This window comes from Cupressus sempervirens, chromosome 6 (assembly GCF_028749045.1).
Source record: "Cupressus sempervirens isolate cs-2001-9-10 chromosome 6, ASM2874904v1, whole genome shotgun sequence".
In the NCBI taxonomy this organism is placed as follows: Eukaryota; Viridiplantae; Streptophyta; class Pinopsida; order Cupressales; family Cupressaceae; genus Cupressus; species Cupressus sempervirens.
The window spans coordinates 425,717,567-425,732,882 of record NC_143123.1 but is presented as its reverse complement, the minus strand read 5'-3'; the positions used below and the strand labels follow the sequence as shown (position 1 = coordinate 425,732,882).

Sequence of the window (15,316 nt, the reverse complement as noted above, 5' to 3'; positions counted from 1 at the left end):
GATAGTAGATTCTTGAGTCATTTTTGGAAGGAGGTGTTCCGATTATGTGGCACTGAGCTCACACCCAGTACTAGTTACCACCCGCAGACTGATGGACAGACGGAAATAGTCAACAAGTGGGTAGAAGGCTACTTGAGGAATTACGTGGTTGATCAGCAGAAGTCATGGGTGAAATGGATTTATTTGTGTGAATATTGTTATAATACCACCTTTCACATGTCTATTCAGATGACACCTTTCTGAGCGTTATATGGGTATGATGCACTGAGTTTTATTGACTTGCTGATGGGTGATGTTCGGGTTCCACGTGCCGGGGGTTTGATTCAAGAGAGTAAGGACATTATTAATGCTCTCCGGGATAACATAGCTTGGGCACAGAATTAGTATAAGCAGTATGCAGATCAAAAGAAGACAGAGAGAAGCTTTGAGGTTGGTGACATGGTTTACCTCATGCTTCAGCCATTTCGGCAATCTACTCTCAAAAAAGGTGGGTCAGAAAAGCTTAGGCCTAGGTATTATGGGCCTTTCAGGATCACCAGGCGAATAGGGGAATTGGCTTATGAGCTTGAGCTTCCCGCAGATAGCAAAGTGTACAATGTGTTCCATGTGTCGCGCCTCAAAAAAGTGTTGGGACAGAATGTGGTACCTTCTAGGGTGTTACCTCCCTTGGATGATGAAGGGAAATTGATCTTAGTGCCGGAATTCATTTTGGAAAGTAGGGAAAAGCAGCTCCGCAGAAGGGTGATCAGAGAATATTTGGTTAAATGGAGAGATCTACCAGTTGAAGATGCCACTTGGGAAAATGAAACAATTTTGCAGCATCCAGCTTTGAGATTGCTTGAGGAAAAGCAATTTCAGGAAGGGCGTACTGTCATGTCCCCTTTCTAGCGACACAATTCCTACAGTAGATTTGCCTATCATCGACTCTCGTAGGCAAATGATTTTGGAGAGAGAGTCATCTCGTTGCCAGATGATTGCATTTATGCTCTTGGAGAGTATAATAATCCTACATCCAGTAAATGGGGCCTACATGTTCTAATGTTGAATTGAGATTGCACTTTTAATTTTATAAAGTTATTTGATAATAAAGTGCATTATAATAAGATATTATAAAAGACGTTTCTGGAAGCTTCCAGTGAATTCTCAAAAAAGTGAATAAATAGAGGACAGGAGGCACCCATTTGGACAAGCGATTTTGTGGATTCTACTACTTATCATATTGGAGCAATTTGTGGTCTTCGGTCTGCAAATTTCCATTAGGTCTTTGGGAACGAAAACTCCCTTGGATCTGCATAACTGAGGAAGTGAGATATCTTCTGAAGGGTTGCTCATTGGAGATGGTATTCTGCCATTTCATGAAGGATCAATTCTGAAGGGTGGTTTTGAGGATTTTAGTTCTTTGCAAGGGTTCGGAGTTCATCCTCTTCTTACAGCATCAACTGGCCAAGTTTAGGAGAAAAACTATGCTTTTTCGGATGGGATTTTGATCAGGTCTGAACTCATATTTTGCTCATAACTCTTCACAGTATAGGAGTCTGAATTTTTGCTTGGAAAGGGGTTATACAATACCCTAAGGCGTCTCAGATTTTACCAAGGAAAGCATCCAACACAGCCAATTATTTGTTGAACAGGGCCGTACATGTCAGAGCCGTACTAGGGCACAGGTCACAAAATTGTCTCCATATCACAAACTGTCCAGAATTACCTTTGTTATTTTTGGAGGCTATTTAATTTATACTAGGCGATTCATCATATATCATTTGGGGACTATTTGGAGGGCTGAGGAATTTATATTAAAAATCGTGCTAGAGCCGTACAGGTACGACAGTGCTGTAACAGACAGGAGCAGACCTGAACCACATTCAGCAATTTACACCAGCAGGGTTGCAGACGGTCAAGAAGAGGTGCCATTTAAATATTCATACATGTGACACACTTGACTGTAGATTTCCAGGTTCTTGATTTTAAAAATTAGGTTCAGGACTGTAGATGCTTAGACACTGTTACCTTTAATTGAAACATTGCAAAAATTGCTATTTCCATTAGAGTTTGCACAAATCAATCTCTGAATGCTAATAACAATCAATTTTTCCTAAATATTGTTGATATCTACTGCACTTGTTTCATCTGTTTACCTGGTGAATTGTTTCAAACATTATATCTTCACGCATTTATGGTTGCATGCTAAGTGTTTAACGAATTGCCAAAAGTCAGTTTGGATAACCCTTATAGTAAGGGTCATCACAAATTCACTTAGGGCTTCCGCTACCACAGATTCAATTTAGGGCTTCCAATACCACTGATTCAAATAGGGCTTCCAATACCACTGATTCAAATAGGGCTTCCAATACCACAGATTCAATTAAGGCTTCCAATACCATGGATTCAATTTGGGCTTCCAATACTACTGAATCATTTAGGGTTCCAATCATCTCTCAATCAATTAGGTCTTCAGATTCTTTTCCCTCCGATTACTTAACTGTGACAGTATCTCAAGATTAGAATTATGCTTATAATCAATATTCATATAAATGAAGAGTAATCCATGATTCTATCTCTTATATCTAGGTGTAAATTAATAGTAACAATGAAATAACTCAATTTAATCTTACCTCCTCATAAATAAAAGGGATATTACCTGTTCTCTGATAAACAATTGATTGCAAAGCTTATCTCTGTCTGACGCACTACTGACATCTTGAAACATTGTCAGGGGCTTAACCACCCAACCTCGGACCAAATCTTATTCCCACACGATCTCTAACGAGAAAGGCCCTCCCTACCCAGAATAGAGAGGGGTCATCTTGCCATTCATTGGGCTTCCTGATAATTAACTCACCACATGACTTGGCAGCAGGAGATCACAATAATAGGGAAGTGCATGAGCTATTAATTAATTCATATTAAATGATAAATATTGAATTGACATAACTGATATTGGTTCATATTATTATAGATTCCTCTCTTTCACCTCGTCACCCCTCTTCTTGGCTAAACAGCCGGGTGAGTCCCAGGAGTTAGGAATTCTCAGAGCAGTCAGCTCAGTCAATTATTCAAGAAGATTTCATACATCCAGTATTTCACACTTTGAGATTACATAATTAAGTTCTTTAAAGTTTTCAAAATTGACTGTTTATTTAATTAATTTAATCACAAATGATTTCTCTTCCGCATTCTTGCAGATTAACTCCACCTCTTCACCATTTCATGGCTTCTTAGCCAGTGAATTCCTCAATGCTAGATTCATGATAATAATTTCATTCTTGCAAGGTATGAATGAATGTATTACATTATGAACTGAATTAGTTGTTCACAGTTATCAATTGCATTTCCATATCTTTTATACATGACTGATACACCCTTATGAATAAAGAAACATCTATGATTTAAGGCAGTTCCCAAGAGCTAAAAATCTATTACTGACCATCCCGATTCAGTCTGCATTATATTGGTATCAGAAATTGAATAGACGATTATACAATCAAGCATAAAGATCCAATCTGAGTAAAAGCAAAAAAATATGCAAAAACAAATATTGGAAAAAAATACCAAGCAATGTCGGGTCATTAGCTTCCAAACAAAACAAACTGTGGGAATCAAACCTGGATCTTATAACAATGGAACAAAAAGTTAAGAGTATCTGTGCTTGATTCTTGTGATAAACCGTCTCACATCAGGCAAAGCAAATTGAAGGAATTAAAAGAAAGAAATAAGGCTTGCGGTTTCTTGTGTGATCTTCGCAGTTGCTCCAACTCCTGTGGGTGACTTATACTAGTCTACTTGTGACTTGATCCGACCCTCATAGCTAAGGTTCTGTGGTTGCTTCTTGTCGTGGAGATGAAGAGATCAGACGTTGAATCCAATCATACTAAGAATGACAAGGCCTGCAATGAACAAGATCAGCTGCACTCTTCTCCTCTGTATATTCCTTCTTCATTTCCAACCACTCAATCTTCAAGATTCCCTAGCCAATTATTTATTTGCAAAATGATAATATCCAATGCTTAGAGGATGCAAAGTTTGAGCAGGAACGCAAACATTTTTCTAGTTCTCTTTTGTTCCGCCCCTTTGAAACATGACAAGGGTTCTTTGATAAATGAAGAATTCATGACTTTGAAAGCAAATACATGTAGACAGATGATAAAGAAAAGCTACGGGTTGCACAAAGGTAAAAATTATATATCCTCCAAAATACAATCGAAGAGACTTATTAAAAACAGATGCTTGGCTCTTCGGCTACCATCAGTTACAAGAAGCCATTCGAATGCCATTCAAATCAATTTTTTTTAAAAGGAAAAATAAAGTTTGAAAAATAATTATACAATTCAAATTGTCAAACAATTAAATCGATCTCATGCCAAGTATTATCGTTAAAAAGCAAGGAATATTAAATCGGAAAAAATAGAGTTGGAAAGTTATAATTCGAGAATTATAATAATTGAAATGTTATAATAATTCGAACGTTATTAAAATCTTATATGAACAAGCAACATTACTTTATTAATTATTAAATTATAATAGTGCCAAATCATTTTATATAATATGCACGTTAATAAATATTAATTAAAATAATATGATGAAAGATATATTAAAATCCTTCGAGATATGTTTTATATTTTAACTCAATTATTTTAATTAAACTAATTATTAACAACTCATGCGGTTCCAGAGATGTGTCCTGTTTCAAATTGCTAGGTCCTCTACCTGTCTACCCAGTGATGGTGATGCCTTGCCTAGTTCTTTTCAGACAATGCTTCCACCCCTTCGACATGCTCCCTGCAAGGAATTTCTCTGTAATTAAATTATAAATTATAAAATCATAAATAATCATAATAGTTAACCTTTCATCTTAATTCCATGAATTCACGATTAATGATCAATTAACATGTCATCTGCACTTGAAATCATAACGACCAACTAGCTTACCATTTCACTAGATTATATCAAATTAAACTGCCAACTGACTTCATGTGAACCTCAATGGCTATATTTCAAGCTAGGTCAAAAATTGGGATGTAACAACAAGTTTCTCTGAATAATTTTCCATGCTAACTTTTCCAAATTCGGCAAAGGAGTTTTATTGTTTTGTCCTATCGAGACACTTTATGGCATAATGTCCATACTTATCACATCTGAAACATTGTATTTGAGATACGTCCTTCCTATTCTTGGAAGAGACTTTTCCATAGGTGCTTTTGTCCTTTGTTTTGAAGTTCTTTTTCTTTCCTTTCTTATGAGAGTTAATGTTCAATACATGATTGTCTTCACTGATGGTGTTTTGATTAATCCCCCTGGTTATCAATTTGGATTCTTCTTGGATGGAATATGTTTTTAACTGATCGAACTTAGGGAGTTTTGAATGTGGACTTATTCCTTGAATGAATGATTCCCACAATGATGGGAGTCCACCTAGAGCCATTAATATTAACTCCTTATTGTCAATTTCATGACCAATTATGGAAAGTTGGTTTCTCAATTCAGTGATCCTCATTAAGTATACTGTGACAGTTTACATAAAGTATACTTCTCATCACTGAGTGCCAATGCTGTTTTTAGCCTTGTTTGATTTACATACAACTTCTAGGGGGACTTCTAACTAAATTCTGAATTATACTTCTTTTACTGCAGTTGATTAGAATACTATGTATATGGAAGACATCGAACAGATTATGTGTATATGAAAGCCATACTATATCGTCTTCATGTTTGTTGATTATTTACACACCCCACCCCCCTCTTCATGTGATGACTATTATATAATAATATATAGTTGTTACATTATATTGTAGCTGTAGAGTTTGCTAGGATAAATATATATTTGAAAATAAATATATAGTATTCTTTTATTTATTTATATTATTACTATTTACATTATAACTATGTATATTATATAAAGCGATAGTACCGTAAATTTGTAAAAAACTTGGAAATATAATAAAATAAAATTTAAAGAGTAAAAACTTCGGTTGAATGTGGCATACAGCGATCACAAGGAGGTCGTATTCACAGAGGAGGTTGTATTTGTAAAACCAGTCCACAAAATTGTTGCAGATAATATGTTAAACCTGTCTAGTCACACAGCTATGTCGTATTTCACCACTCAAAGGTCTGGTATTTTTGTTCTCTTTCTTATTTCTAATCACACGTGGGCTTGTTCTCATCTTTTTTGTCGCCTACAATGACCCGGCTCATCTTATTTTTCTCATTGTTTGACTGTAATAAAACCCTATTTTTTTTGTCATTATTCTGTTTGACTTGGTTGCTGAGTTTTCGGCCGATACTGCCTGTGTTTTTCATGATTTTAACTGTAAATAGTGTTGCACGATAAACTTTAAATCTATGGTGATTTAAATTGCAAATATATTGTCTGGTCTAATAACTTGCGATCTAATGGTGCATTTTCAACCATGAAGAAAGCACTAATATCACCTAGACTTAATATGTTTTAGGACTTAATGAATCATTTGACACTTAGAGAACTCATGTAAGAATTCTTTGATCGGATATTAGCAAAGGGTGCATAAGCTCAAATGCAGTCTTCAAAGCAAAGCAAAATGAGACTTTAAATTGGGCAGTCTATCACCTTGCAAAAATAGAGAGATATTGTTGCATTGATGAATCTTGCAGAGCATTCCATCAAGGAACCAAGCCTATAGTAAGCTTGAATTTCACTTTCACCTTTGACACCTTATGGTCCTTGGCTTCATGTACATGGTTTCAAACTTGTGGCTTTGGGCATGAGATGTTTCCATAATTTTTGTTTGCAATTTCTAGCTTCATCCAGCATCTTCCATTTCATTATGTACCCAGGTTGGGATTTTATGTAGAGAAACTCTATAGAGGGTTTAGCATGACATGGGTATACATATTTTGAATTTTCATTTCTTGGCGTGTTCCTCGCCTCTTTCCAGAGAGATTCTCATTGGCCATTGATGGAAGTTTCCATGCTTACTTCTGATTGATAATAGCATCAGGCTTTGAAATTTTATGTTAATAAATAATTTACGAGTAGAATACTAGGGAAAATTCGAAGTTAAATGTTTTTTTGACACTTACAGAAAAAAAGATACTCTTGGAGGCCCCTCACTTTGCTATGGAAAATCAAAGTGACCACTCTAGAAACAGTTCACAAAGATAGAAAAGAGAATCTCCTTGTACATTGAGTGCAAGTACTGAAGGAACAAATGCATGTACGGATGCAGGTGATAGGTTCTGATAACAGCCACTGTTTAAAAAAAAAATATGCTTCTCTATATAGGAGGAAATGATCTTCTAATGACAATTTGTTGATTAGATAGTTGATCACCAACCCACATAATAACAGTTGTGTGAACACTGACCCCTATGAATATTATCTTTTATAGGAAACATGTTTTGTATATTTTTCTCTAATCACATAATCATATACTATATAAATTGAGTTTCCAGTTTAGTTGGAGAAAGGACTGTCATTTGCATTCTACATTAAATAAACTTTTCATACTCCGGTAAGCCTGGTACCTTTTCATAAATAAAAAAAATATTATTTCCTGAATATAAGAAAACACTTTGGTATGCGTGCAAATTTGCATGCCTTGAAAAAAGGCCCATTCGTCGCATTCATGCATATCTTGTGACATCTTGCGTTGTTGCAAAGGTGATAGTGGGAAGATTTCCTCTGATTAAGACATAAACTTAGCTAAAGTTCTAACAAATATAGAGGCTTTTGAAACTGTACATATAATAGTTATTACCTTTGTAAATTTTTGTTCGGTCTCATTCTTCAGTTTTAAGAATTTTTAACCTTGTTAATTTAACTTTTATTCTTGTATTTATTTATGAAGATTTATGTTTGAATTCAGTGTTACAATACCTCATAAGGAGGCAGCTCTTCAGTGTTGTGATGAAGTAGAGCCAGTTGCTCAGGTATAATTTTCTGATACTATTATGTTAGTTTTGCACCTTATTAAAGGAATCAAAACTGATATTGAATGTCACTTGTATCCTTGCCTTGTTTACAGTGTGGGGAAACATTTTTTTGAAGTTTGCCACATTTTTACATTTAACAATGATTTTCTTGAAACTTGTGCTCTTGCTAATATGATAACATGCTCTTGTCACGCACATCATTTTAAAAAGTCCATTGGAGCAGTAAATACAATTGTGAGGAGGCAAAGTGATGGAAAATTGATTGGCTATAACACAGACTACATGGGGGCTATTTCTGCAGTGGAGGATGGTCTAAAAGGTGTTCAACCAATTTTCTTGGATATGTGACACCTTCTGCCTTGGTTATGAGTAGTCCCATTATTTCTTGATTTGCATGTTTTTCTGTTTGATGTTGTTACTATTTATGATAGCTTGCTATGCATAGAACAGGTAGACTTGGTAGTGGGGATTGGGAGAATACTTCCCCTCTTTCCGGAAGGATGTTCGTTGTTATTGGAGCTGGTGGAGCTGGTAAAGCCCTTGCATATGGAGCAAAAGAAAAGGGGGCAAGAGTTGCAATTGCTAATCGTAACTATGGTATCTATCATGCCATTGTATCTTGATTTGCATGCCAAGTGACACATATGATCCGTCTTTCCTGTTGAAGAACATAGCATATCATATTCCATTTTTTTGAGCCATTGTAATCTAATCTGATCATTTTCTCTTATTTTATCTTGATTTCTAAAGAGAGGGCCAAGGTCTTGGCAAGTTTAGTTGCAGGAGAAGCTATTCCTCTAGAGAAGCTTGATAGTTTTTGTCCAGAAAATGGAATGATCCTAGCGAATACTACTTCAGTTGGAATGCATCCAAATGTGAACGATACACCTATATCCAAGGTATGCTTCCTTTAGTTCACAACCAACTACCCTTTAGCATTATTGAAAATTGGTCAATTCCCAAATTCAAATGTTACCTGGTTTGGTTGGCAACCATGCTACAAAGTTACAAGTGACCATCACAACATATAAATTAAGGATGCCTTTATTTGTTTTTCTTTTCCGAATATCTGATATTTGGGTATTGGGGTGAACAAACAAATATCCTATTATTGAGATCAGTAAAATTCTTAGAAGAGATGAAAAAGCAATATCCCAAGGACAGTTATCTGGCAAGACAACTGTATTTCTGTTGGCAAAACCTTTATGTCAAAATGACCTTCATGGTTCCAAATCCCAACAGAGTTGAAGCAAAAAATGAGAAGCATAGAAATTGAGAACACAAAACAATAGAAATTAGTACACTTTCAAAGATACTCCAAATTTCAGAGCATGTTAGATTTTGTAAAGCCTGATTTGATATATTTTCAATCTTGTTTTGATTAGGAGCTGTCCCATAAAAAAGTTTTTTATTTACAATTTTAAAATTTCTAGCCTTGTATAGTGAACCTCTACATTGCAACCAATTGCTATCGTATACTGATTGGCATTGAAATTCTTCAAACTTCTGATATAACTCTGCAAAATGAATTTCCTTTAAAGAAATCTGCTAGTTATGCATGCCTGGATATCCAAGACATGAACATCTTTGTTATCCTACTGCTGATGAAATGTAAATACCATAGCAAATCAATTTAAACTCTCCTCTGAACTGTGCAACTATATTCTCACAGATGTGGTTAGAGCTATAAGTGGATGCCTGGTTTATAGTCTCACCTTGCTAATGAGGTATTTTGGACTCCAGCAATACATGTCAAATGTCTAATCAGCTGAGGAAAACACTAAGTGCTGAGTTACTGGAAAGGCTGCAGAAAGAATGATCAAGATGGAAGGATCTCTGTTTTAATGTATGTAGTTTTTCATATTTATACAGTATATAAAAAGTTGAGAACAATTTGCGAAGGATAAATTGTATTCTACATTTTAGGTCCCTGCAAGTACTGTAGAAGATTTAAAGGTCATCAGACCTTTTTGGACAGCCATGTGCAAAATCAGATCAACAGTACAGTGCACAATTATGTGTTCAGATCCTTGTATCATGTGCTGCTCACGCAACACGAGGAACCATGTGATGCATCTTAGAAGCCATTTTCAGCTTGTGTGCAACCCTTTCCATCATGTGCCATTTGAGCAGCATTGTGGATTGTAGCAATCAATCCCACTTGTTTTTCTTAAAAATAAAATATAACAGCCAACAACAATATTTATGGAACACATTAATATATCTAACCCTTGTGGTTAAACTGATATCATAATGTTTCCTTCAAAGGAGCAAAAATGGTGAATAAATTGCAACTTATGTAACAATGTTTCTCTGAAAGACGCAAAAGTGGTGAAAATTTTAAAAATCACAATCTTTTGTAAAACTTGGAATTGGAAGGTTTGTCAATTTTTTGTCTCAAAATACGGCGATTTTTTTGTTAAATTATTAACCTGAAATTTAGATACAGTTCTGATGTGTAAATGGATTTAAACTGATATAAAATCACAAAATAAATTCATTTAATCGATATAAAATAAAAAATTATAAGGATTCAAATTGCCGAAAATCCCTAAAGACAATTCACAATTTGTGCTATACACAACTCCAACAGAAATGTTTGCAGGTAGGGTGATCCTGTCGTCTGGTCAGTTTTTGGAGTTATCATTGCCAGTGCAAATATTTTCTGTTGCCTGCACGGAGACTCCATTCACCACTGAGCGCTGCTTTGTAGGGTTAATCATTTGCTTTATATTTAAGATTTGCGTATTTCTTTCATAATTTTCTAAATGCTTTTTGTTTTTTATTTTTTACCTTTTTAATAATTAAGTTCATAACTTAATCTTATTTATATTACAATTTATTAAGATTTTTAAGATATATAATATTCAAATTTAAGATTATTTTATTTCATTCCTTTTTTTAAAATTAAATATTGGCAGTAAACATTACATAAAGTATCAGTAACGGAAATATGACAGAATAGGCAACAAGCCGAACTGTTCATATTGGACAGTTGCATGACAGTATCATAAGGGGTACCTTAACACTAGTTTGCTGAGTTGCCGATGCTGATGTAGGTGCAGGGTGCTGATGTGCAATTTTTGTTTTTTGGATTTTGGGTGCATCTCTCTCTCTCTCTCTCTCTCTCTCTCTCTCTCTCTCTCTCTATATATATATATATATATATATATATATATATATGCAAATAAATGCAAAAAATATACAAAAATAAACCATTCCATATATATATATATATATATACGCAAATAAATGCAAGAAATATACAAAAATAAACCATTCCAAGCTAATTAGTAAATTACGTAAGTTCAGGATTGCAATGCAATCTGAATTACAAAATCAAAACATAGGTCATCATTCAATGTTGATCAGTCGAGAGTCAAGACTCAAGATTCACAAATCAAATTCAGTCAATCAGAATCATAAGGATTCTCAAAAAAATTCACATTCTCATCATCTCCTTCTCCGAGGCTTGCAAGTTCATTGGAACCAAACATGATTCCACTTGTGCTAAATGCACATGCCATGATGTTATTATCATCATCATTTGTAATTATAGTAAGACCTTGAAATGTTGCATCCGATTTTGCACATTTAGGGGCTACATCCCAAAGCTTGGTTGACCCTTCCTCCTTATGTGAGAAAAGACGCAAGTTGGTATGTATATAATAAAGTCCTCAGCTTTCTTTGAGCCTAATCAGTTGCGCTTCACTGAATGGATATAGGAGGATGTACTCCAATTCCATTCAGCAGCAGAAGAACTTGCAACTTGGATAGTGTTCATAAAATTAAACATACAAATGAAAAGCAAACTAAAGAATTTTAAACACTAAATTGTAGATTACAATTGTTAAACAAAAATAAATAAAAACTTCTAAGAGGATCTTGATTGCAAGAGGTTGTAAATTCTTGAATGGTTGACCATACATGTACCAACATGTGATAACTCCCATGTCATTTTGGTCCTTTATTGCATATGTAGCAAGTTTTGATCTTGAAGCAAATAAGCCAAATTCTAGCCTCAGCCTTTTGTGCATTTCATCATCTTGGAAGAGTCTTGCAAATGCATTGTAGCACCTAGTAGCAACTTCCTCAACCGCATATGGTGCAACTCTATCCGGCATAGCAAGTCTTTCCTGGCTATAGTACCTTGGAGATAAGGCATATGCAAAGAGGTGCAATGGGGTACTCATCTTCTCCCAACGATGATGAATGATTGTTTGCACCTTATTGTATAAGGCTTCACATTCTATGCAGTCATTCTCATGTGCTTGTATGGAAAACTTTACCTTTTCTACCATGGTGTTCATGTCATCATACGCATCCCCCAAGCAAGGTGCATCTATATCAGCAAAGCGTAACATAGTCATGATATGCTCGGTCAAATCCAATGCAAATTGCACACGAGCCCACCAAGTGTCATCCAAGACGAAAGCCTTGACCTTTTGGGCTTGTTATCTATTTGATCTACCAGCCCAAATAGAAAGAGCCATGCTGCTGAAAATGACTGATTATCTAAGTGTTTATGTTCAAAGAATAATATTATGCAAACACTTGATTATTTATGTCTATAATTGCATTTTATGATGAAAATAGAACAATATCTCATAAAGTGAAACAAGTATCATAAACTTTTCTGAAAATGTAATTTTATTCATCAAATGTCCATAATGTTCCACACAGGCCGTGAGACTGACCAGTACTAGAAAAATAAATCAAAGCTTGATTATGAACATAAATACAAATGTGGAAAAGAAAATATGAAAGTAAGAAGAGTCATGGGTGCCAGCCATTGCCTGGAATGACTGGCTGTGTTGCCGGTTGTCCACGCGCTTGCTTTTGCTGTCCTGCTTTACATGCTTCCGCTGCAGAACCTACAAGTATAACAGAATTGGGTTAGATCTAAAAGATCTAAGCAATGGCTAGCAAACTCACCATCCAACTCCATATATGTATCTACATCTAAAATCCTAAGCCCTGATTTATTTTTCTAACCGTTTTTGTCATGTGCAGTAAAAAGATCAATGTCACGTGGACATAATATGCGGCTCCCACAGGGGTTCAAGCCTGATCAACAGATATCAGATAAAGAAAGGGAATTACATAATATCAAAGGGACTTATCAATTCTTGATTTGAAACCTTTTATTATGTCAAGTATTCAGATCACAGTAATAAATCAGCTAACTGTTTAAGGGATGAATTGTCACTAATTTGAAACTTTGTAGTTAAAAGTGATCAACAGGCAGAGTGAGAAATGCTACAGGAAGGATTGCAAGAACTAAGAAGTTTTTGGCTTGATACAGAGTTTGTCAACCGGCAAGGTTAATAATCTATCAACTGAAATTGTGTATGACAAGTGAAGTTCAAGGAAAAGATGTTATGGATCATTTTTTAAATGTAGAAGCCTATTTCCAAACAACAACAAATGTTTCTATGAGAAGAATCAATATGGTTAAGAAAAAACAATATATTCTATGCCGCTGATGCAAATTTTCAAAACAACCAATGTTACATGAATCTGCCCAGAAATTGCATCTTTAAAGCATTCAAGTACACTTTAAAAGCTCAGAGTTTCTTTTGGAGGTCAGTGTGTATGAAGCCACAAAGTGACACATGTTATCTATGTTACTAACCTTCGAGGAAATGAATACATTATTTCAAATTACAAATTTCTCTGAGATGAATAGCGTGAAATTAAATACTTCAGCCCATTTCCAGCAAATATTAAGGTATCAATATCATAATATTGGTTCATTTCCACATAAACAAGTATCAAAGGAAATTTCAGAGATGTCTTAGATTGAATGACAAGGGTATATATACAAAAGGTATAAACAAACAAATGCAAAGAAATTGTTTTCTGTACCTAACGTAATGGAAAGATATAATGTGAGGTTACTCAAATGACTTCAAGGTGTCAAGAAGCATACATTTCAGCCTACAACGGCAAGTAAAAGAATCAATGGTACTGGAAATGATCAAGAAGCAACAAATATCATGAACCTTTTTCAAAGTATGTGCCTTGAGATCAAATATAAACATGTCAGTAGTGCTGAAATTCAGAGGTGCCATCATTGCAACACAAGAAATGGTGTGTGAATATGACTCTGATAAGATATTTCAGATTTCTTCAAAGTTTGTAATGCAACTTTCAGATACCAAAATCGGATTTGAGAAAGCAAAAGGAAACATTTACAGCCATTGTATATTCCTGTGTAAGTTGCAACAATGTTTACAGTTGATAATCTCTAAGTAAATAAGGGTTTGAGCTGGAACAGTAAACAAAACAAGGTTATTTTGAAACTCATCAAAGCCTACCCACATCAGTAAGTATCACATATAATTCTGTGAGAGAATTTCAACTTTCCAATCTTACTCTGATAATGAAGAAAGTAAGAGCATACAATGCTATAATGACTGCCACAGAAAATACCGATTTTGGGTTATGGTACCAAAGAATTCAAGAGGGGAAAATGCCTAGTTTCCACATAGAGTATGAGGGTGGTACATGAAGTCACATGGGCTTGAATATAATGCAAATTTTTATAATGAAAGACAACAAGTCATCTACAACAGCAAGAGTTTACAAAAGGATAAAGAAAACGTCTAGATACTTGTAGCAAATGCAAGCCACAAATGTGCCAAAAACCTTACATCCGCAATCATCAAATGGTAGAGATTTTTGCGAAAATCTTGATAAGATATTGCAACAACAAGCAATAATCTACAACAAAATGGGATCTAAATGTATTTGCTGTATCAAATGGGAAAGAAAAATGGAGAGACCCAGATGATGGAAAAAAAAAACCCCATTTATCAACTGTGCAAATACTCAGAGCATGAAATGTAAGGGATTTAGTTAACCTTTCATAGTCAATAATTGTAATTTATCTATATCTTCACATCTCCAGCAAAACGATAAGATAATTGGAATTTTCTGGTGTATGAGGGCATCCAGTCTCGACAATAGCAACCAAAAGCCAAAAAAAAGGGCAAACTGTAAGTCAAAAAAGAAAAAGAAACACATAATATGTGGCAGACCCTTAACAAAGTTGGTGATAATCGCGGCTAAAAGAGCTTTTACCGGCAAGTTCAATAGATGCATCCAAAATTCATCCAAGACAGCCTCCAAAAATTCACCTTCTAAAGTAGCAATGGTGACTAAGACGACAAATTCAGAAAGCTGCATGAAGAATGGGATGGAAATTAACAAAAGCATCAATTTGTGGCAATGGCGGCTCAAATACCAAAAGAAAGTCCAGGAAAAATGCCTGGAAGCCGAGAAGCAGCCCTCAAAAGCTTGCTTGAGTCCTGACAATGGTGGCATCTTCCAGATTTACCCGGCAAATGACAGGGAAGTGAAGGAAAAGTGCAAAAAATGCAGAAAACTAACTGCTCAAAACCCT

At 35.1% G+C, this 15,316-nt stretch overlaps 1 protein-coding gene across 2 annotated transcripts in view; it reads left to right on the top strand.

Annotated features, from left to right (window-relative positions):
- The window catches only part of LOC149552867 (bifunctional 3-dehydroquinate dehydratase/shikimate dehydrogenase, chloroplastic-like), a 230,513-nt gene that overhangs the window by 168,064 nt on the left and 47,133 nt on the right, over positions 1-15,316 (top strand). For both annotated transcript variants that reach the window (XR_016352975.1, XM_089788398.1), the window contains exons 5-8: positions 7,842-7,905; positions 8,119-8,227; positions 8,359-8,505; positions 8,659-8,807. Coding sequence is in view for 1 of the 2 variants with exons in the window: in XM_089788398.1 (XP_089644524.1) it covers positions 7,842-7,905; positions 8,119-8,227; positions 8,359-8,505; positions 8,659-8,807 (469 nt within the window). In the remaining variant the exon portion in view is untranslated. The remainder of the gene's footprint in view (positions 1-7,841; positions 7,906-8,118; positions 8,228-8,358; positions 8,506-8,658; positions 8,808-15,316) is intronic.